At 61.8% G+C, this 21,910-nt stretch overlaps 2 protein-coding genes across 3 annotated transcripts; one reads left to right on the top strand and one right to left on the bottom strand.

Annotated features, from left to right (window-relative positions):
• Positions 1-1,339: 1,339 nt before the first annotated feature.
• On the top strand, positions 1,340-7,230 carry LOC123390346 (glycosyl-phosphatidylinositol-anchored molecule-like protein). Its single transcript, XM_045074264.1, has 3 exons — positions 1,340-1,429; positions 1,897-2,004; positions 6,780-7,230. The coding sequence occupies exons 1-3, from the start codon at positions 1,360-1,362 to the stop codon at positions 7,067-7,069; spliced, it is 468 nt and encodes a 155-aa protein (XP_044930199.1). The 5' UTR covers positions 1,340-1,359; the 3' UTR covers positions 7,070-7,230.
• Positions 7,231-11,812: 4,582 nt separating this feature from the next.
• LOC123386914 (cytochrome P450 11B1, mitochondrial-like) lies at positions 11,813-19,745 on the bottom strand. 2 transcript variants are annotated; one of them, XM_045074266.1, is made up of 9 exons: positions 19,507-19,745; positions 18,944-19,099; positions 14,980-15,179; positions 14,648-14,851; positions 14,216-14,370; positions 12,970-13,136; positions 12,481-12,559; positions 12,186-12,383; positions 11,813-11,926 (listed from the first exon to the last, which is right to left on the bottom strand). In XM_045074266.1, the coding sequence occupies exons 1-9, from the start codon at positions 19,743-19,745 to the stop codon at positions 11,813-11,815; spliced, it is 1,512 nt and encodes a 503-aa protein (XP_044930201.1). The 2 variants fall into 2 exon arrangements, with proteins under 2 accessions (XP_044930201.1, XP_044930202.1); XM_045074267.1 differs by lacking the exon at positions 12,186-12,383.
• Between the last annotated feature and the right edge of the window lie 2,165 nt (positions 19,746-21,910).

Below are 21,910 nucleotides of genomic sequence, written 5' to 3'. Positions count from 1 at the left end.
CCCTGCCCCTCAGGAAGGCGGCCCGCACCCCTGCCCTCAGGAAGGCGGCCCGCACCGCTGCCCTCAGGAAGGCGGCCACACCCCTGTCCCTCAGGTAAGCGGCCCGCACCCCGGCCCCTCAGGAAGGCGGCCCACACCGCTGCCCTCAGGAAGGCGGCCGCACCCCTGCCCCTCAGGTAGGTGGCCCGCACCCCGGCCCCTCAGGTAGGCGGCCCGCACCCCTGCCCCTCAGGAAGGCGGCCCCATGCCCCCACACCCCTTCCCCAGCACCTCACGCAGGTGCTTCCCGCCGGGCAGGCACCGACTCTCAGCCTCAGCCTGTCACCTCAGGCCTCAGCGCAGGGCCCCCCGCTCTCGGGCAGGTGGCCTCCCCCGCGCTCAGGGTCGGCCCCAGTGAGGCAGGTGCCAGGCTGCTCCCCAGTCAGGCTCCGTCTCCAGCAGGACCCACCTCCTGCCCCATGGGGAGAGGCGTCCCCTGAGCACCGAGGACTGGTCGTGACCCTGAAAAGGCAGGTGGGGCCTCCAGGGCGACAAGCTGCTGGGGCGGGGCACCAGGGTTCCTGCAGGACAGCGGGCAGGCACAGGTCGGGGTGCTGCTGGGGCCCCAGGGGAGCTGGAGCAGAGCCAGGCGCTGCTGGTGCCTCGGGGGCCGCCCTGGAGCAGAGGGCCAGGGTCCGGGCTCAGCTGTGGGGGGCCCCAGGCGCTCCCAGGCCTGCACCTCGGGGCCACCTGATTCCGCAGAGGTGGGGTTCGGGGAGAACGTTCCTGGGGCACACTGTGGCCAGTGTGCTAGGAGGCTTCTGGCATCTTCCACGCTGTAGTCAGGCCCTGTCCCCCATGTCTGTCCAGACGCTGGCGGGAGCAGGAAATAGCCAGGCGGACAGTGTTCTGGCGCTTTCCCCAGGTTGCTCTTGAGATGGAGGGGTGCATAAGGAGGAGCATCTGGGGGCACAGGGGACCTCGGGCGAGCTCCAGGTGGAGGCGGCCCCAGGACCTGGCTGCCTGGGCCGAGCGCTGCCTGGTGGTGAGCAGGCGGGATGACTTCCCCCAAGATGAAGTCGCTGGTGGTAGCGCAGCCTTCCTGCTGGGAAAGGCCAAGCCCCAGTCCCTGCGTGGAGCAGCTTGGGCCCTGCTGGGCGGGGGTGCAGGGGCAGGTGGGGAGAGGAGCCCAGCGGCGCGAGCAGGTACGCGCTGCCCTTCCCTGAGGAGCCCGGCTCGTGCCCCCCTGGCTCCTGCACACATGCAGCCGGGGGGCGGCGCTCTGTGCACACGGAGCTTGCTGACACGCGTGTGCACACGGAGCTTGCTGACACGCGTGCCCTGCGTCTCCTCGCCCGTAGGTTCGAGCCTCTGCAGGAGATGATGCTCCTCTGCGCCTTGCTGCTAGCCGGCGGCTGGCCATTGGTCAGCAATGAGAATGGAACAGCTTGTGAGTAGTCCTTCTGGCTGTCTGGGGCGCGATAAGCATTTACTGTGATATCCTCATCAGAGAAGGAGTTCGAGGGGGAATTTCTGTCATCGTAGCCAGCAGAGACCTTTGTCATCAGTGCAGATGGCGGACACGGGGTGGAACTGGAAGAGTCCCTGAGCTAGGGGACGGCCAGGCCCTTCCTCATGTGAGCGGGTAGATGTGGCTGAGTCCAGCAGCCTCTGGGAGGGCACCGGCCGTTTATGACTCTCAAGCTTCCTCGGGCAGTTGAGGCTTATCTGCAGAGGGCAGGGTCCCCCCTTTGGCCTCTGGGAGCAGGAACAGGCCCCGGCTTCTGTGCAGAAGCTCGTGCTGCCAACAGCAAAGGGGCCTTCAGGCAGGGGGAGGGTCAGCTGCCAGGGGAGGGCGCAGCCGGCTGGTAACGGGGCAGAGACACGCGGGCCTGATGCTGCTGCGTCTTCTGTCAGGGCCTGCCAACTTGAAATGCCACGAGTGCTCGGTATTCAACACCTTCCACTGTCCGACTCTAAGGGTCTGTGAAAACGACACCAAGTACTGCCTGACAATCTCCGTTCGTAAGTATCTGTTCGTCCTTCCTACGCCTTGTGATTGAGTCCGTTACAGGGAGCAGGTCCAATAGGTTATTTCTCTGCACCCTGAATCGGCCTTGGCCCGCCCTGACCCATCCCGGGAGCACATCCCAAGCACTAGGCTCAGCCCAGCGTAGGGCAGTGCCACCATCGTGGAGAGGCCCATAATCTGCCAGGGCGGGCTGCAGTGTGCACATGTCCTGAGCTGTCTCGCGGGCTCGGGGGTGGCTGCTTCTCTAGGGCTCCAGCTCCTGGAGGAAGCGGACATGCCGTGGCCATGTCAGGGCAACACCTACCTCCCGCAGATGCCAAGACCAAGCGTGAGCTCAGGCAGAAAGGTCAGGCAGTCGGGCCCTCCCAGCACGCTCTCGCCTCTCACTCAGAGGCTCTCGGGTCCTGAGAAAGGCGCCCCACTCTCCAGGCCCCTAAGCTGAGCAACGTGAAGCACCGGCGGCCAGTGACCACTTGTCACCCCAGAAACACTCCACACACATGCCCCGGGGGTTCTGGGCAACCGTGCCGGCGCCGTCGGTGGGGAAAGACCGCCTCTTCAAGAGCATCGGGCAAAAATTCATCTTCACCTAAACCTCAACTGGGATTCAAAAATTCCCTCCGAAGGACCGTGGGCTAAGTGTAAAAGGTGCAGTCTGGGACTTTCAGGAGGAGAGAGCGCCGAGGAGGCTAAGCCAAGAGGACCGGGCCTGGCCGCCAGAGCGGGGCCCACAGAGGGGGACTGGCGGTGGGGGACGCCCAGCGATGAGAAGCGCTTCTGTGCGGAAGGCCCTGTTCGGAGGGTGGAGAGGCTACGCACGGGAGCACCAGCGTGCAGCCCGCACTCCCCACAGAAGACCGCGGTCCCCAGCACAGACAGAGCTCTCGCCGTTCAACAGCAAACAATGCAGCCCTCCCGCTAGAACGAGGCCAAAGACACGAAGAGATATTTCACCGATGCAGAGAAACCCATGAACAGATGTTCAGCATCTTGCGCCACTGCCAAAATGAACACTGACACACACAGTTAGGCGTCCTGAATCCGAGTGGCCGAAGTAGAAGAGAGTGACCGCCCCGAATGCTGGCCGGGACAGTAAAGAAACCAGATTCTCACACACCGCCAGCGACAGTGAAGTTGGGGCAGCCGAGACGGGGTCCGGTTTCTTACAAACTGAACACGCAGCTACTCTGCGTGCCCGGAATGGCACTTCTGAGGGTTTCCCCAGAGTAACCAAGTAAAACGGTGCGGCTGTTCACAGCAGATGAATGTGCGACACGCCCGGCCGGAGCATCCCGGCTGTTCTGCACTGCTTAAAGGGTACGGAAGCCATGGGACGGCCGCCCTGCGGGTGCTCCTGCCAGTAAAGAGGAGCAGGTACCGATCCGCCAGCCTGAGCGAATGTCTGGGGCTTCTGCGGAACGAGGGAGGGTGAACCCCAGAGGTGACCGTCCGTGGTCCCGGTTGAGGCCGTGCTCGAAATGACCAACTGCGAGAAGCGGACCCCAGGTTAGTTCTGAGCGCGTGCGGACGAGGGTCCGTGGCTGGCATCTGGGTGGCAAAGACGTCAGTGCATCCGTCTGAGGGCGGAGTGCGGCGATGCAACTGTTGTCTGTCCTGACCGTTCTGAAAGCCAGTGCCCTGGCTGTGACAGCCCGCTGTGCCCTCGCCAAATGTTCCTTTGCAAGTGACTGAGCGACGCTACACGGGAGCTTGCTGTATTTCCTGCGAGTGCTTTGAATATGCCGTTGTCAAAGGGAAAACGTTTAGCGGAAAAGCAATTAAAAATCTACGTGGTTAGATGGTGAAGCCCGGTGGACGTAACGTGGCTGTTTTCCCCAAATTAATCTAAGAACGTCTTGTTCCAGTCAGACCCTCAGTAGGTCTGTGTGTGTGTGTGTCTGTGCACCCACATGCAAGCTGAACCAGATACTGGGATGTGCCGGGGTTAGGAAGGGCTGGAGGGCCCGAGGCAATCTTGCGGGAGAGGAGAGAAACTGGAGGATGGCGCTCTGAACTCGCAAGATGATTTATACCTTTTTGTCGATTCAGACAGTCTGATGTTGGTGTCCAGGTTGAAGAATAGACCTTTAGAGGGGCAAGGAGATCTCAGGTGTGTCTGGTTTCATGCTTTCTGACGACTTTGGCCCCGCAGGTTTAGGGAAGGAGGCTTGTCTGCGCTCACAGCTGGTGGGAGATGGGACCTTAGTCACCGTATGTACTTTACACCAAAGCAGCAGCTTCGGGTGTCTTGTGGATCTCCTTGTAAATACGAAGAGAGCAAGGGGGTCCTGGGCATTTATCAAAAGAACAGTGATCCGAAGGGGCACATGCACCCCAGTGTTTAGAGCAGCAGTGTCCACACTCCCCGAAATACGGAAAGTGCCCAGAGAATGCATAGAGATGGCGTGTGTGTGCGTGTGTGTGCGTGCGTGCGTGTGTACATACATAATGGAGTATTACTCAGCCGTGAAAAGAACGAATCTTGCCATTTGCAACGACATGGTTACAACTAGAGTGTCTTATGCTCAGAGAAATGAGTCACTCAGAGAGACAAACGTCACATGATTTTACCGGCATGTGGAGTTTAAGAAACAAAACAGATGAATGTAGGGGAAGGGAAGAAAAACACAAGAAGCTGAAAGCAGAGAGGGAGAGAAACCACACGAGTCTCTTAACTGCAGGAGATAAGCTGAGGGTTCCTGGAGGTGAGGGATGGGGACGGGGTGACGGGACGATGGGCAGTAAGGAGACTGCCGGCTGGATGAGAACTGGCTGCGGTTCGCACCTGATGACTCGTGCGGTTCTGCGTCTGACACTCGGAATACCGTAGACGTTCCCTGAATTGCATTTAAAGAAGATAAATTTTAAGACGTCAGCTGAAGGGAAACGTAGAAGAATATCTTTGTATCCTTGGATAATTACGAACTTGAGAAAAGCGAACAATATCGTGCTGGTCACATGTGGCCAAAGTGGCAGGTGCGATTACATAAAAACTCACCACTTCTGCCCCTGAGAAGACACTGAGGAGACAGTGAAAATGATGCCTGAGATGAAGAGAGAGCAGTGGAAGGCGCTCTGCGGAGGGGCTGTACGCGGTGTATACAATGACCTTCGTCCTACGGATCAGCAGTTGAACAAGCAGATCGCTGCATAGAAATTCGAGCAAAGCGGCTTGAAGGATGTTACCAGAAGATGATACCCACATGGGCAGGAAGTCTCCACAACGAAGCTCAGCATCATCGTTTTTGGTGGAAATGCCAGTCTGAGCCTTGATGCGGTACCCCCAAGGCAACGGCTCCGCATTCACAAATGCCCAGTCAGGGGTGGCGAGTCGTCGAAGCGTCCACCACCCTGTGGAGCGTGCATAGGTACCGCAGGCCCGGCAGCGTGTTCGGCAGCATCTGCTGCAGCCACGCGTCCGCACCCTGAGGACGCGGCGTTATCAGCTCTAAAGAACTCTGCGCGCTCGCCTCTGGATGAGGCCCAGAACATTCCTTGCCATGCTCCTTGGGGATAGACAAGAGCCAGGAACAGCCCTGACGCCCATCACGCACGCGCCGTGGCACAGTCAGCGGGGAAGCATAGAGCTACCGAGCAGGCGGGATACAACAGGGGCCGCGGCGGGGGTGGGTGTCCCAAACACGAAGCAGGCAGGAGAAGCCAGACACCGAAAGGACACAGCAGGAGTCCGTAATCACAACGTCCAACGACAACAACGAAGTTCAAGGACGGACAAAGTTAACATATGGCTTACACACCGAGACACTTGCTGTCTTGGGCGCTGGCTGCTCGTCGTGCCTGATGGAGGAAGAAAAGCAGGAATGAGGGTTTTCATCCAGTTCTGTTTCTGGACTTTGACGCTGCCGATATTGTTACCAACCCTTCCTGGAAACCCCCTCGGCGGCCGACTTAGGATTCTGCGCTCCACAGGACGGTACGGAACTTTCAAGAGTCCTTTACGTGGCAAAGAAAGAAAAGCAAGTGCCTGGAGCCGGCTGTTCGTTCCTTCTCTGTAACCCCGGAGCCATGAACGGCACATCAACTGCGGCAAGTCCCAGGGAAACAAGTCGTGGGTCAACACGGGTCCCCGGGGGCAGGCTCATGAGCGAGAGCCGAGGACTCGAACTCAAGGACTCGCGAAGGAGGTCTCAGAGGGAGCCTGGCTCCAGTGGCACTGGCTGGCCGAGGCTGTTGGGTGTGCCCGCCACTGAGGTGATCACAGTCACTGTGGGACCCTCGTTGGGACAGAGCGTCCAGTCTGTGCTGGGGAGCAGGTTGGCACTACGCGCGCATCGCCAGTTCCTGTGTTGGGCCAAGAGCTGGGAACGTCTGGCCGAGGGGCCGCTCCAACTGCAGAAAATCAGGTGAGGGTCACGGTTTTGGGGTGCTCCACGCCAGGGGCTATGTGATCCTGCGGGACACAAGCCACCGTATTTCTAGAGCCCTGGGAGTCTTAGTGCACGTACCGAGCCGGGCATGTCACACGTGCGGCTGCGTGCCAAGGTGCCCAGCGACTATCGGGAGAGCCCCGAGGCAGAGGTGAGGTGGCAGTGCGGACAGAAAAACGTTTCCAGGAGAACCTGTTCAAGGAGGAACAGAACCTCTCGAGGCCTCACTTGACGTTCTCTACCAGCGAAGAATTCTAGGCAATGGAGAAGCTTTTGCGGATGTAGAATGTGGGCGCAGCACTAGTTAGACTGGTGAGCTGTGTGTCGATACTCGCAAGCAGAAAGCCTGAAATCAATGATTTTCATGTCTGTATCTCTAGGTGTGCATGAACGGGAACTCCTTGTTTACAAGAACTGTACGAGCAACTGCACGTTCGTGTATCCATCCGAAGTACCTCTTGAAGCCCCAAGAGTCTTGAGGACTAATAGTTTCTATTTTGTTCGGTGTTGTAACAAGATTAATTGCAACGATGGAGGACCTAGTTCTCTGGAGAAGGATATCTCCCTGGAGAGTACAATTGAGGAGACTCTGTCAGGGACCGGGCGCTTGGCGGAGTCGGCATTTTTCCTGGGTGCTGCCTCCATCCTAGTCAGCAACACACTGACGTGAGAAGCCCTCCTAGAGGGTCTGCCCCCCCCCATTCCTCAGAGCAAGTTCACGTTCCATCCCTCCCTCGTGAGCCAGGCGCCCTGACCCACATGGCTCCCGGGTGGCGGGTTACCCCTTTGCAGCCTACTTGGAGAGAGAAATAAAGAGCATCATTGTTTGGACTCTGGTGCCCTGGAGGTTTCTTTGTGGTTTTAGCGTTCAATCCGTTTGTTCCTCTTCAGTCATCAGCTCACGAGTAGACCAAAGCCTCTGCCACTCCGGCACACGGGGATCGAGCGTTTGAGTGAAAAGCGGAACGGTTAGAGGGGACAGCGCACGTCTCAGCTGGCAGCGCCGGCCCAGCTGTGCCCAGACCACAGGGAGCTGAGGCCCCCCGAGACCCCAAGCTTCCCTCTCAGAGCGGGACGGTGGTTGCAGAGGGGGCGCTTGGCCATAAAGCAGCACGCGGCCCACAGTGCCTGACGTTAGAGACTGTGCCGGTGCCTTCGCGCGGGTCAGTGAGCCAAGACCTGCATGAAGCGCCGTCCTCCGTCACAATGGCCCCTGTCGTCACGCCAGCGAGAGAAGGTCTCCTCAGATGCTGACGTCAGAGGGCTAAGGGGCCAGAGCCAGCTGCTGAGCGCCTTGAACCGGCAGGGAGACTTCTGGGCGGTGCTGTCATCCTCATTGTGCTCGGGGTCTGTGTCAGGAGAGAGACGTGAAGGGAGCACTAGAGCTCCACCTTCTTTGGCGTCGACCTCTCCTTCTCTAAACTGGATTTGAAATTAGCTAAACTTCACGTAACAGAAAAGTCATCATTTCAAAGAGTGTAATTCAGTGTTTTTTACCATATTCACCATACTGTGCAGCCATCGCCACCGCCTAATTCCAGAACATTTGGCAACCCAAAGGGACAGCCTGCTTCAACAAACAGCCAGTCACTCTAGGACCTCTCCTGTGAGACCGGCAAGTATTTCTGCACGAGGGCGCGACAGTGTTTGCAAACAGAGTGAGACGTCCTGTCAGCAGCGGCGACTGTGCCTCAGTTGTCAGCTCTGTGCCCTGCAAGGCAGCACGACAGCCTCGGCACCAACCCTCCTCCCTCTCCTCCTGGGAGCTCAGGTCAGGAGCCCTCACCGCCAGTCATGAGGCAATCAAGCTTCAGTGTTTCCTCTTCCAGCGCGTAGACTCTCGAACATGTGAAAAAGAAAGCGCCTGCCTGCGCTGGCAGGAAGGACCGGCCATCTTTCCAGTACGGAAATGAGGGCAATGTCAGGTAAGAGAGAGGCCGGGCCAGCCCAGCAGCCCCGGGGCCGGGTGGGTCCGCTTCTAAGGGGGAAAGGATGAAGGCGTAGGACCCAGGTAGGATCAAAGCTGCGATTGGAACCCCACAGATGGGCAGGACTTTTTTTAAAGAAGATTTTATTTATTTATTTGAGACACCGAGAGAGAGCAGGAGCTAGGGCAGAGGCAGAGGGAGAGCAGGCGCAGACTCCCCGCTGCATGTGGAGAGGATGCCCGAGACGCCGGATCCTGCCCTGAGCCGAGGTCAGGAGTTGGACACTCAACTGAGGAGCCACCCAGGGACCCTGATCTGCCGCTGATCTCCAGGGGCTTTTAGATTCTTGTGTTCACTATGAATGTTCTGCTTAAACTACAGTAAAATCTACATGGTGCCATGTGGTTCGTGAGGGTGTGCAGTAGAGGAAGGTATTTGCAAGAATGCGTGAGCCCGTGGGGACTCGACACCAGCGGAGTGACCTGCCGGTTCGTACATGGTGAACATGGTTGTTGCAAACGCTTGTGTACGAACCTCGTTTTCGTTTCAGGTTTCCTGTTGGCCTCGTTCCAGTGGACAGACACACAAGCCAGCAAATGCTTTTTAAAAAGATTTAAATTCAATTAGCTAACATAAACTATAGCACTTGTTTTTTATTTTTATTTTTTTTAGAAATTTATTTAGTTGAGAGGGAGACAAAGACTGAGAGAGAACGTGAGGGGCTGAGAGGCAGATGGGGAGCAGCTCCCCACTGAGCAGGGAGCCTGACGTGGGGCTCGATCCCGGAACCTGAGGATCATGACCAGAGCTGACTGCAGACGCCCAACCCACGGAGCCACCCAGGCGCTGCACATCATTTGTATTGTAGTGTTCAAGGATTGTAGCGTTCAAGGATAGCTAGTTGTGTGTAATCCCTAGTGCTCATCAGATCACATGTCCTCCTTTTTCCGTTAAGATTTTATTTCTTTGTCAGAAAGCGAGCGAGCGTGTGAGCACAAGAGGGGAAGCAGGAGAGGGAGAGGCAGACTCCCCACTGAGCAGGAAACCCGATGCAGGGCTTGATCCCAGGACCCTGGCATTGGGACCCGAGCTGAAGGCAGACACCTAACCTTCGGAGCCACCCCGGCACCCCAGGACAGGACTTTGAAAGACCGCGGCGACACTGAAGACGTAGGGCGGCAATGGTCTGTCTGGCAGTATCGCGACAAGAGAAGGAAGCTGATGTCCACAAGGCGGGAGGGACACCTGTTCCCGCCCGACAACCAGGAGAAACGCCCTCATGCTGGCTTAGGGTTCTTGTCACTCACGTCCTCAGGGAACCCTCACGCTGAGGGATGAACACAGGACGTGGCCCTGGGCAGGGGACCATGCTTGGGTGACTGGAAGAAGCCAGAGAAACGCCCATGGGCAGTGCGGCCTCAGCCTAGGCCCCCTCTGGCCAAGGAACAGGTGCCCTGCTTGGGGACATCCACGATGTGAAGGTCTAGGCAGCCTGTGCATGGGAAGTCCTGACGAGATAGGAGTGAGGATCATCAAGCTGGGTCTCTCCAGATCGCCTGGACCATTTTCAAAAAGAGCCCAGGGACATCCACCGCCCAAGGACTCAGGGAATCCCAAGCGGGACTCACGGGAAGGGACTGCCAAGAGCGATCACACAGTGAGACATCGGGAGCCACGCAAAACGAGAGATGACCTTGACCCCGAGACCCGTTACTGGGAGGTCATTCCAAGATGTGTGCGGTCACTGCCAACCCAAGGTCCTCCGCTGGCGAGAAGGGGTGCGGGGAGGGCCTGACAGGCGGGGGTCGCAGGGCGCCTCTGCCCGGGGGAGCTGCGAGGCTGTGCAGCAGGAGGGACCCTCTGAGCCTCGGCTTCCCGGCCTGGCCCGCACGCATGAGCTCCTCGCTCCCCTGGAGGGCTGCAGTGACCATGAGGTGAACACGTGTGCTGCCCGCAACAGAGCATCCCTCCGGCCGAGCCTCTTCCGTTCCAGGCCCGCCTCCCTCCCGCGATCCCACAGAGCAGGGCCGCAAACAAGGAAGCGACTTTGGAGCGGCGGGAGAAGCCGGAGCTGCTGACTGAGCGCCTGCTGCAGCAGAGAGCTGGGCCCTTGCAGACCCAACCTTGCTGTGTCCTCCCCGGGGCCTGGGGGGTGGGAATTCTCCAGCAGAATGCCCACGGGAAGCACTCGAGGCTCAGAGGGGTGAAGGGCCAGGCGCGATGGAAGGGCCAGGCCCGCGTGTGCCTGTGCCCGCAGGGTCCGGGAGCCGCTCTCTTCTCCACGGCTCCACGGCCCCTTGAGCCGTGCCTGGCGGGAGCGGGAGAAGCCCATGCCCCCCGCTGCGGCCCTTCTCCGCGGCCAGTGGAGCCAGAAGGGTGCACATCGCCTCCCTCCTCCAGGGAGTCTGGGCAGGACCAGATGCCCGAGGGGCCCCTCAGTGCAGGCAGGGCGGGCCAGACCAGGGTGGAGGGCAGCCCCTCCTCCTCACTGCCTTGCCTGGTTCTCCCCGGGTGAGGTGGGGGTGGGGTGGGGACGGAGGGCGAGCACAGCGACCCCACCCCCCAGCTTGGCCTCCCGGTGCCTTTCGACTTGCGGGTGTCACCTGGCCCCAGGCCGCGTGGGACGCACTGCTCGCTCCTGCCAGCTAGGAGACCCCAGCCGACTCTCAGCTGTTCAGAGCCTCTTCCTCCCAGGTCAGGGCTGGCCCTGTCCTGAGGGTCACTGCAAGAGGGCAGCCGGCACCGCACACAGAGGGCTTCATTAAAGGGAGCATGTGCCTGTGCCTGGCTGTTATGGCCCCAAGCCTTCTTCTAGAGACTCCTCTGAGGTGGGTCACCCTGCGGCCAGCCAGAGGAGTCCACCTCCACCCAGCTGTCAGAGGAGGATCATTGGCCCAGATGTCCCCAGCAGCGCCTTAGAGGCCATCCTTCCAGGACACACGACTCCCGACCCGCGTATCTGGTTCCCCGGCTGGGTGCTTCAGCCACAACCAGAGCCTGGCAGTGCCGGGAGGGCCCAAGCAGCCTGAGCGCAACAGGTAGGGGGACTGAGAGCCCAGCTCGAAGCTCTGGGCCGGACGAGAGCAGTGCAGACAAGGAGTTTGAAGTGGCAACGGGCAAGACCGAGGGAGCCCCAGCTGTCAGCTCTTCATGGGGACAGAGTTGAGTACAGAGGCTGAGGGTTCCCCGAGAGACTAGACAGGGAGGCGGGCGCGGGGCGGGTCCGAAGACCCTGGAGCTAGTGTGGGGCGACAGGGGCTCTAAGGCCCTCCGATGGTGCTCCTTGGTGGACAGGGCGCTGGCGGGACTGAGCACGCAGCCGGGACGTGCAACCCAGAGTCATCCCCGACCCTTCGAGCAAGGTGCTGGCCTGGCCGCACAGTGTCGCGGGGCAGGGAGCAGGGCTCTTGGGAGATGACGGGGTGGCCTGGGGTCAGGCAGGGAGGGGCTGGTGGCGCGGCTGTCCCCACAGCATGGTGACGTGACTAGTTGATGGCCCGGAAGGTGAGGAGCGGGAGGGTGGAGGGGATCAGGATGAACTGGTACGTCATCTTTATATCCTCCTGCGTGAGGGTCTCCACCAGGAAGTGGTTCAGCACCTAGGACAGAGGCGCGGCTTCCACCTGCACAACTGCTCAGCCTGGGGTCTGGCCCAGCCTCCCCCTCCTCCTCCTTCCTGGGCCCTGCTCCGTGGGCTGCGTGCCGTGGGCTGCGTGCCGTGCCGGGGAAGCCAGTGATTCCCAGCCAGGCCGCCCAGCACGCCCAGCCCCCACCCCACCCACTTCCCCCCACCCCCACCCTGGGCCGGGCCCGGGCAGTGGCATGTCATTGTGGCCAGGGCAGCCCCGGCCTGCTCACGTGGTGCAGCAGCAGCAGCATCTCTGTCTCTGCCAGGCGCCGCCCCAGGCACTGGCGCAGGCCGAAGCCGAAGGCCAGGCTGGGGGACCTGGTGCCGGAGCTCCTGCTGTCCAGCCAGCGCCTGGGATGATAGCGCTCCGGCCTCGGGAACACAGAGGGGTTTCGACCCAGGGAGTAGAGCAGCACCTTGACCACGGTCTGTAGAGAGGTGGGGAGGGGCAGCGTCAGCGCCTCGCTGCGGGCAAAGGTCAGCCGGGCCTGGCGTCTGCTGCAGGGGCTGTGGGGCCCCACTCACCCCTGCCGGGATGTGGTAGTTCTGCAGCACCACGTCCGAGCCCACCTGCCGGTCCAGTGAGATGCCCACGGGGTACAGCCTGTGCACAGGGGCATCCAACGGGGACCTCAGCTTCACCCGGACCCTCGCTTGCGTTCTGCGGCCTTCCTAGCCCAGGAGGCACGGGCGAGGGGAGCTCCCCGCCACGCCCACAGGTGGCTTCGGGCACCGGGAAGCCCAGACCATGAGGGGCGGGCTCCCTGCACCTCCGGAGCCCAGGCAAAGCTCTCCCGGCCTGAGCGGTCCAGCCGAGGGGGCGCCCAGGGCGCTGAAGCGGGATCCCAGGGAGAGAAGCACCCCTATCCCTCAGGGAGAAGAAGAGGAGCTACAGGGCATGCATCTGGGGCAAAGTTGCTCGTCAGCCCCCGGATCTGTCTGCAGGTGCGCTGAGCACGGCTCTCCAGACGCTGGGGCCGGGGCACCGGGGCGGCCAGGGTCTGCCACACCCACCTCAAGGTCTCCTTGAGGGCCGCCCGCAGCAGCGGCAGCTCTGTGCTTGCCCTCTGGGGATTCTCAGTGATCCCGGCCTCGGCCACCAGGCTCTCCTGGCGTAGGGCCTGCTGCACGTCAGGGTTCCGCGCCAGCTCGAAGAGAGTCATCAGCAAGGGGTAGGCCGTCTGCGGGAGCCACGGTGCGGGGCTCAGACCTTGGCACAGGCCACGCACCTCCGACCCCAGGGGCTCTCCCCCAGGAAGACGCCCTTCCCCCGGGGGTGGACGTGCGTGCCCAGGGAAGCACCGACCCTGGGGATCAGAGACCTCAAGATCTAACACTCGCCTCATCTGCTTCCACTGAATGCCTCAGGGAAGGTGTCCCCATGTTTGGTGAAGACCCAGGCCGCCTCCTCCCATCGCCCCAGGGCCTGCTTCTCCCCTCCTCGGGGGTCCATCTACTCAAGTGTATAGGTACGGGGGGTGCGGGGGTGTAGCCCTTCATCCCCAGACCCCTTGGCACCCACTGCGTCATGTCCCCTGGGCTCCCATAGGCAGGTCAGCCCAGACCCCGGGGTCCCCACAGGAACGGGCCACCCTGGACCCTAAGTGGCCGAACTGCAGCCTCTGCTCATGGGCTTTCTCTAGCCAGTGCTCTGTGCCTCTGCTACGAAGCCTGCGGGCCTGGCCCAGAGCAGGACCTCAGGGATGCTGGCAGATGAGGGTTGGCTGTAGGGCAGGAGGCTCACTGCACTCTCCACACCCTGGGACCTGCCTGCACCTCCCTACAGCACCCCGGCCCCGGGGCTGGGCTGCCAGCTGCTCTCTCTTCCACAAGCTGGAGCCTCCGCTGCCCTCTGTGTCTTCAGCCCATCACCTCCGAAGCCTCTGTAACGACGGCCCAACGGACTGTGGCCCCGGCAGGGGCTCCTTGTGCGGGCATCCCTGCTTGTGCGCACCCCTCCTTGTGCAGCGGCCCCTCAGCCCCCCTCCTTCCCAGGGCCCAGACGTCGGCCGGGGTCTGCGCTGCTGCATGTTCCTGGGCCTCACCCATTCTGCACTGGGCCTGGAGCACGCTTCCCTCCAGAGCATCTGCAAACCCTTCCCTGGGAAGATCAGCTCCGGAGTGCTCTCCCCCCCAGCCCCCTCAGATCAGAGCCCTCCATCCGCTCCAAACAGGGCCTGTGGGAGCCACGCGGCGTGGGGGTCTCTGCCTGTAGTCAGGAGGCTCCGAGTGCTAGGGCAGGGCTGGCTGCCGGCCTGACCGTGTCCACGCTCCCGGCGGTGAGTTCGATGGAGTTGGCCCTGACTGCCTCCAGGGTCATGTCCGCGTGCATCAGCAGCTCCCCCACGATGCCGCTGTAGTGCTGTGGGCCGCCGAGGGCCAACTCCTGGTAGATTTTCTGGATGGCATTGTTGGCTGTGCGGAAGGGGGAACAGGGGCCTGGGCCCGGTGCTGGGCAGCACCTGTCCTCATGCCGCCACCTGGCAGCCCCCCCCCACCCCCAAGACTCCCTGTTCCTGTGCCAGATGCTCAGGACCGGCCCAGCCCAGCCTCCCTGCCAAGTCTCTTGGGCCCCGAGGACGCCATGAGCCCAGTGAAGTGGCTTCAGCGCCCCCCACCCCGATTTCGGTGAGTGGCTCCTGGGGGCCCTGGTGTCTTTGCTACTCGGCACTGCCCCGTCTCTGGGCCTCACCGTACTGGAAGATGTAGTCCCAGGACTCGAAGTGCTCCTTCCACACCCTGGCGCTCGTCCAGCGTGACAGGTCCCTGGGCATGAACATGAGCTGCGCGGTGGACTTCAACATGGCCTCCAGAGCCCGGATGAACTGCAGGCTGGCAGGACTCGGGCTAGGGCCGAGGAGGCCCAGCCGCTCTCCAAAAAGGGCTAAATTGCTGGCTGAGGAGAGGGGATGGCTGCTGAGCCTCGGGCAGCCGATGGCCTCACGGGGGCCTCCTGCAGCACACCCACACGGTCCCAGTCCAGTTCCTGGCTGCCCCTGCCCACAGAGCCCGGCACCTCCCTACCTTCTACGGTGTAGTTGAGGATGCTCGGCCGGATGTCCAGCGTCAGACTGCCCCGGGCATTCTGCAGCACTCTTGACTTCAGGGCCTTTGAGAAATCCCTCGCCACCCTGTCCACCATGGGGATGTACTTCTGCACCGCCTGCGGCGACAGCACGTCCGGGTTGAGCTTCAGCCGGTTCGCGCGCCATTCGGGCCCGTTTCTGGAGGGCAGAGGGAGGAGCTTCAGGGAAGCCGGAGTCAGCAGCTCGGGGCCAGCCCCGGACACATCTTCTCCGGATGGGGTGGGGGGGGGGCGCGGACAGGGAGCTGCCCGCTGGGCCTGAGGGGCAGATGCCTGCCTGTCGGCCTCCGCCGCAGCCCTTTCTCTGGGGGAGGCCTTGCGTGCTGTGCCCAGCGTGCTCCCGTCTAAAGAGGGGCTGACCCAGAACTTCTGCCTGGCCACGCCACGAGTGGGTTCCTGGCGTTCACTCGTGCACACCTACAGGTCCCCTGCTGGCCCGTCAGCACCCGTCTGGGCCGTCCCTGTCCCGGGAGGAAGGAGGGAGGGGCGACGTCCTGTCCGCCTTTGCCACCCTGCTCACTCCAGGCCCCAGAGACAGAGGCCGGGGGCCCGCTTCACCTCCCACCCTCCCCGTTGCTGAGAGTGCTACCCCTGCGCCAGTCACACCTAGTCCGTCCCGGCCTGTCTCCTGGTCCTCCAGGGCAGGAGCCAAACCACGGGTCCTGTCACGTGCTCAGAACAGAGCCCAGAATTGTACTTCTTCCTTTCCCAGCTGCATGACTTTTGTTTCTTTTTCTTGTCTGATCGCTGTGGCTACACCTCGAGTGGGTAAAGAAGCAGTAATAAAATGTTCTTCCCGCCTGTAGATGGCATGAGACTGTATAGAGGGAAAGCCCTAAAGTGTCCATCAGTGAAACCAACACAAAACAAAAAGAACTGACAACTGAATTCAATCAGGTCGCAGGACACAGAATCAATACACAGAAACCTGCTGGATTTCTGTACACTCATGATGAAGTAGCAGTAAATGATATGAAGAAAACAGTCCCATGTACGGTCGCACCCAAAATAACAAAACATCTAGGAATACGCTTAACCAAGGAGGTACGAGCCCCGTAGTCAGAAAGTCTACGACACAGATGAAAGAAACAGAAGGAAATGGAAAGCCATCCCAGGCTCATGGTAAGGAAGCACCAGTGGTGTTAAAATGTCCGTGCTGCCCAAAGCAATCTACAGGTTCGCTGCAATCCTTATCACAAGGCAACATTTTTCACGGACTAGAACAACGAATGCTAAAATTTGGAGGGGACCCCAATAGACCTTGACTAGCCAAGGCAACCTTGAGAAAGAAGATGGAAGCCGGAACCCCGGAACCCCAGATTTCCACCCAGACGACAAAGCGCTAGCGATCAGTTCTGTGTGGTGCTGGCACAGAAGCAGGCACACCCATCGATGAAGGAGCATAGAAAGCCCAGAAGCAAACCCATGATTGGATGGTCCACTGTATGGCCGACCTATGACGAAGGAGGCAAGGACACCCGATGGGGAACGACCGTCTCTTCAACAAATGGCGCTGGGAAAGCTGGACAGCCCCATGCAGAAGAATGAAGCCGGACCACTGCCTTACGCCACACAGAAAAATAAACTAGAAATGGATGAGAGACCCACGGGTGAGACCTGAAACCACAAAACTCCTAGAAGACAAGGCAGGCAGTAATGACTCTGCCACGGGCCACAGAAACATTTTTCTAGATGTGTCTCCGGAGACAAGGGAAAGAAAAGCAAAATTAAGCTATCCGCACCTTGCCACAATTTGGAAAGGTTTTGCCCAGCGAAGAAACCATCATCAGAAGGAAAAGGGGGAAGCTCCTGATTGGCGGAAGATACTTGCCAGTGGTACGTATGGTAACCTTAATATCTAAAGCATACAAAGAACCAAGCAGCAGCACACCGAGCAAACAAACGATCCCATTAAAAATGGCCGAAGACTGGAAGAGACCTTCTTCCACGGAAGACCTGGCGATGGCCAACAGACACGTGAATGGGCGCTCAGCAGCACCCTTCATCACGGAGGTCCGCATCAGCTCTAAGGACACATCACCTCCCAGCGGTCGGCTAAAATCAGAATCACAAGAAACAATGCGCGGTGGTGAGGATGTGGAGAAAGGGGAGCCCTTGTGTACCGTTGGTGGGAATGCAGACGGGTGCAGCCACTCTGGAGAAAAGTGTGGAGGTCCCTCAAAAAGCTAAAGCGAGTTCCACTACTGGTCATTTACCCAAAGACGATGAAACCACAAATGCGACGAGATACCTGCCCCTGTGTTTCCTGCAGCACGGGTACGATGGCCCAGAGAGGGATACAGAGAGATACTCGTCCACAGGATGGGGTACTACTCGCTCCCTAAAAGGAATGGGATCTTGGCCATTTGCGAGCCCATGGATGGACGCAGAGGGTATTAGGCTAAGAGAGAAATGTCAGTCAGGGTAAGACAGATTAGTATAAGGTTTCGCTCATGTATGGAATTGAACAAAGCAAATGAACAAAGACACAGAGAGATCAAACCAAACGCGGAGTCTTAAATCCAGACAACAAACTGTGGTTGCAGGAGCGGGGGAATTTGGGGGTGGGGGACGGGGATCCAGAGTGCGCGCGTCGGGGTGAGCGCTGAGCAGCACACGGAAGTGTTGAGTTTTCCACTGGACCCCGGGTCCTAGTGCGCCAGTTCCGGGGAGTACAGGTCCGTGAGCCGGAAGTAGCAGCAAGAGGAGAACAGGAGCGGAACAGGAGAGGGAGGGGAGGAAGAGAAGGAGAGACAGGCTAAGAAGAGGGGGAGCGGAGGGAGAGGGTGAGGAGGAGGAGGGGGAGGAGGGGGAGGAGGAGGAGGAGAAGAGGCCACAGCAGCAGCAGAAGGGAAGGGGAGGAGGAGCTGGAGGGCGGGGGGGGGGGGCGGGGAGGAGAGAAGCTTCTCCCCCACAGGCTGATGAGGACCTGGTTAGAACAGTTTTCTCCGAGGGCACCAGGGCCCAGGGCATTGGCTGCTCCAAAGACAGGCCGATGCCCTCAGCGCACGGCGGGGAGGCCCCTGCATCCTCAGCCACACACTCAAGCAGAAACACCTTCCTGGCTTCGGCTGGCCGCCGCCAGGTCGTCAGAACGGTCGCGTGCACACACGTGCACACTTGCACACCAGCGAACACACATATGCCCGGAGAGATGCGCATACCACAGCGGGACGCCTGCACACGCGCTCGCTGACCAGGACGACATGCGCGAGCACGCCCACAGTCCCCACACGCACCGCTGCCACAGCACAGCTGGAGCGCTCAACCCACGCGCACACGGAGACACACGCGCACGTATGCAGCACTCACAGCGCACACCTACTCCGAGGCTGCGGACAGCTCCAGCCAGGAAGCCGCACACACACGGGCACACGCACAGGCTCACGCTCGCACGGGCACCCGCTTAGAGTTTCGCTTCTGAACAAGGGCGCCTTTCCTACTGCCTGCCCTCTCCCCACCCCAGCCTCCCCATCCTGAGCTACCTGCGCTCACCTGGAAGTCCCACAGGGGACCTCGTGCAGAGGGCTGCAGTCTGGGGGGCCCTCAGGCTGACATGGACGCCTGGCCGGTGAACCCCCCCCCCCAGGCCTGGGCGTCCCAACCTATAGGAAGGGAGAAGCCCACCCTGCCGGGACAACGCGCAGAGGCGGGCGCAGAGTGGGTGCTCCCTAGTGCCAGTGGTCATCCTTCCTCGTCTCTGGGCTGTGGTCCCACAGCCCCTTCCCGCCCCTGCGACACACAGGGCCCACCTGCTCTCAGGATCTCCCTGGCCAGGGGCGCTTGTGGGCTTCTGGACCTGGCTGGACCCCGCACTGGGGTGCGTGCCACCCGTGCCCCCCCTCCCCCGCCCCGGCCCCGTCCCCCGCCCTCCACGCCACCGCCACCCCTCCTGGCTCTCACAGCAAGAACACGCCACATTTGTGCCCACGATGCTGTCGGTAGGCCAGCCAGGGATCCAGGAGCGGCCGCCAGGGCTGAGGGCTCTCGGCCCGCTGCAGGCTCTCCACATCCTCGGGCAGCATCACGTACACCATGTGTGTCCCTCCCACGTCATACCTGCGGGACAAAGCTCAGAGCCCTGCCACAGGGGCCTGCCCTCCCCTGGGCCTCGTTCCGCAGCACCAAGCCGGCCTGTCTCCGGGGGGCCTCTCCCTTCCAGAGCAGGCGCTCCCTCCGCTGTCTAAGGCAGGAAGCCTCTGGGGCTCTGCTGTCTGCACTCCGCCCTCTCAGCGGCCAGTGGGACTGCTCTGTCCTCACCGAGAGCCGCCTCCACGGCCAAAGGCCCAGAACAGCCACCCCTCGGCTCCCACCCTGCCTTCGTGACGGCGCAGACAGAGCCCAGGCCACGGGCGCCCGGCGGGGACGGGGCAGCGCTGGTGCGAGGCACCCAGCTGGGACTCCGTCGTCCGCAGGGACAGCCGGTGAGGGTGCTCTCTCGGCCAGGCGGGCGGGAAGGGCTTTACCTGAAGATGGGCCCCAGCTGCTGGAAGGTCCGGTGCATCTCCAGGTGGAGGTTCTCGGAGCCCTGCTCCTTCCAGATCTGCAGCAGCCTCAGCCACTTGTTGCCGGGGCACTGGGGGATGGCTTCGAAGGGCAGCACCGCCTTGGGGGCCTGAGCGGCGCTGGTGCCCAGTGTGCGTGTGCAGCTCAGGGACAGCCGGCGCCCGGCCAGCCACCGGCGTGCCTTTGCCCCCAGTGCCATTCTGAAGCTCCCTCTGACCCTGGGCAGCGCAACCCTTTTATCTCGCCGGGAGGCCTGGAGCGGCCGACCTGACCACGTCACGGGAGAAGCTGTCCCTGGAACAGGCCAGGAAACCCAAGGCAGGGGTCAGGGCTGGAGGCCTCCGGCTGTAGGCAGAGGAAAGAGATGGATGGGTGCCTTGTCTCCCACTGACGCAAGACCTGCGGGCGGGTGGCTGTTGAGAGCCTGTGCAGGGTCTGGCCTGGGGGCTCGGTGGGCTCGGCCGGTCGGCGGCGGGGTAGGGGACCTTCCGTCCTTCCCGTGGGGAATAGAGAGAGAGGAGAGCCGCCTGGGACAGGAGCTGGGGCGAGCGAGGGCCTCCATCCCATTAACGCAGGGCCTTTCTGTCTGCTCCTCCCCAGGCCTTCGGCTAGGTGCAGGGCACCGGGACTCAAACCAGGAGCCGTGAGCTGGCAAGAGTCCCCGAGTCCCCGCCAGTGAGGCCTTTCAGTGCTGGGGGTCAGTCAGAGGAACCCAGAGACACACCTGGGGATGGCAGTGATGTGGCGGAGGCCCCGGGAGAGGCTCGCTCGCCTTGGCCCCAGCTTGGCCGGCCCGCCCGGGCCTGTGCTCGGGGCCACGCCGTCCTTTCTCCTCCTTCGGAAGCGGGCTCTCCGGGACGCAGACTCTGAGCGCAGGCCGGGGGCAGCGTGGAGTCTGTGCTGGGGGTGCTGCGGGCGTGGGCTGTCCACCCTCTGCAGGCTGGGCCCGCGGGTCGGGGTCCCAGGGCACCTATCCCCCCGACTCCTGGCAGCCTTCCCATGGCCGCCATTGTTCCCATGCCCAGACAAGGGGACAGAAGCCCCTCGCTCCTGCTACCTCCCAGGGTCGCCCTCCTGCTGAATCCGTTCCCTGCTCCTGCCCCTTCCGTGGGTTGGGGGCTTAGGGGAAGGTCTTCAGGTGCGGCGGCCGAGGAGTCAGGACGGCCAGGCAGGCCCCTTCAGCAAGCTGAGATGTGCGGTGCCTCAGCCCCGGAGGCGGCCCAAGCGGTCCTCGGGCAGAGAGGCAGGCTGGAGGCACATCGGCCCACGCCACGCCGGACACTCCTGTTGCCCGTGCCTGCCCGTGGGCCCTCTGCCTCCCGGCCCCTCTGGACCTCTGCTGCCCGTTCTCAGGCCTGACAGGGCTACCGCAAGGGGTCTGCTTTCCGTGTCCCCACACAGCCTGCCGCGAGGACCTGGGGAGGCAGGTGGCCTGGAGCCAGCCTCTCCTGCCGAGAGGAACGGTGCAGCCGGCTCCAGCAGGGACGTGCCGGCGGCGGACGGTCCTGCACTTGCCCCGAAGTCCCGGTGCGGGCCGGCGCCCCAGCCCTGTGCCCGGGTGTGCACCCAGGAGGGCTGCCAGCGCCGCTGCTGGGCTGCTGCCCCCCCCCCCCCATGGGCCCACAGGCCGGGCAGGCCCTGGGGGGCGGGGCAGGGTGGCTGCTCTGAGGCAGAGCTGGGGGGCCCAGGCCCAAGCGGCCTGAGAGGGAGATCCCCAGCCCTGGCGCTGCCCGTGCCTGCTGACAGCGCACCAGCGGGGGAGGGAGAAGAACACAGTCGGAGGCGGGCCAGGGCAAGGCCAGTGCAAGGTGTCCCTGAATGAGGCGGGCGCCCCAAGGCCCAGTGTCCGGAAAAAGAACCGTCTGCTGACGGGCACCCTGAGCCCCGGGCCCGCCTCTGCAAAAGAGCTGAGGTTGGCACGTGGGCTGCTGGGAGCGAGTCCGGCAGGGTCAGCCGCGCCGCCCTCCCTGGGGCTTGGGTCCCAGCTGTCCACACTTTATATCTAGTCCTTCCTGGCCCCAACGGCAGGGACGGAGCCCGCCCCCAGGGGGCTTCTCTGACGCCCTCCGCTGGGCTGCGGGCAGCAAACCCAAGCCCGGCCTGGCCCCATCAGCTGCCTCGCCATGCCCACGGCACAGGTCATGGGGAACACGGGGGCCCCTCTTCTGGAAGCAGGGAGCTCCGCACAGAACATGCCCTGGTACCCGGGAGTCTTCGCCCCTCTGTTTCCATTGTTGTGCCCGAGTTTTCCCCTCCGAGAGACCACCAAGGAGCCAAGCTCCGATGCAATCACGCGAGGGTTTATTTGTCAAGCTTAAGCTTGGGCCCAAGTATACCCGACCCAGCGGAGCAGGGACTCGGATG

The sequence above is a fragment of the Mustela putorius genome, unplaced genomic scaffold (genome assembly GCF_011764305.1).
Source record: "Mustela putorius furo isolate JIRA1106 unplaced genomic scaffold, ASM1176430v1.1 tig00537304_pilon_pilon_pilon, whole genome shotgun sequence".
Taxonomy (NCBI): Eukaryota; Metazoa; Chordata; class Mammalia; order Carnivora; family Mustelidae; genus Mustela; species Mustela putorius.
This window is presented reverse-complemented; position numbering and strand designations above follow the sequence as displayed.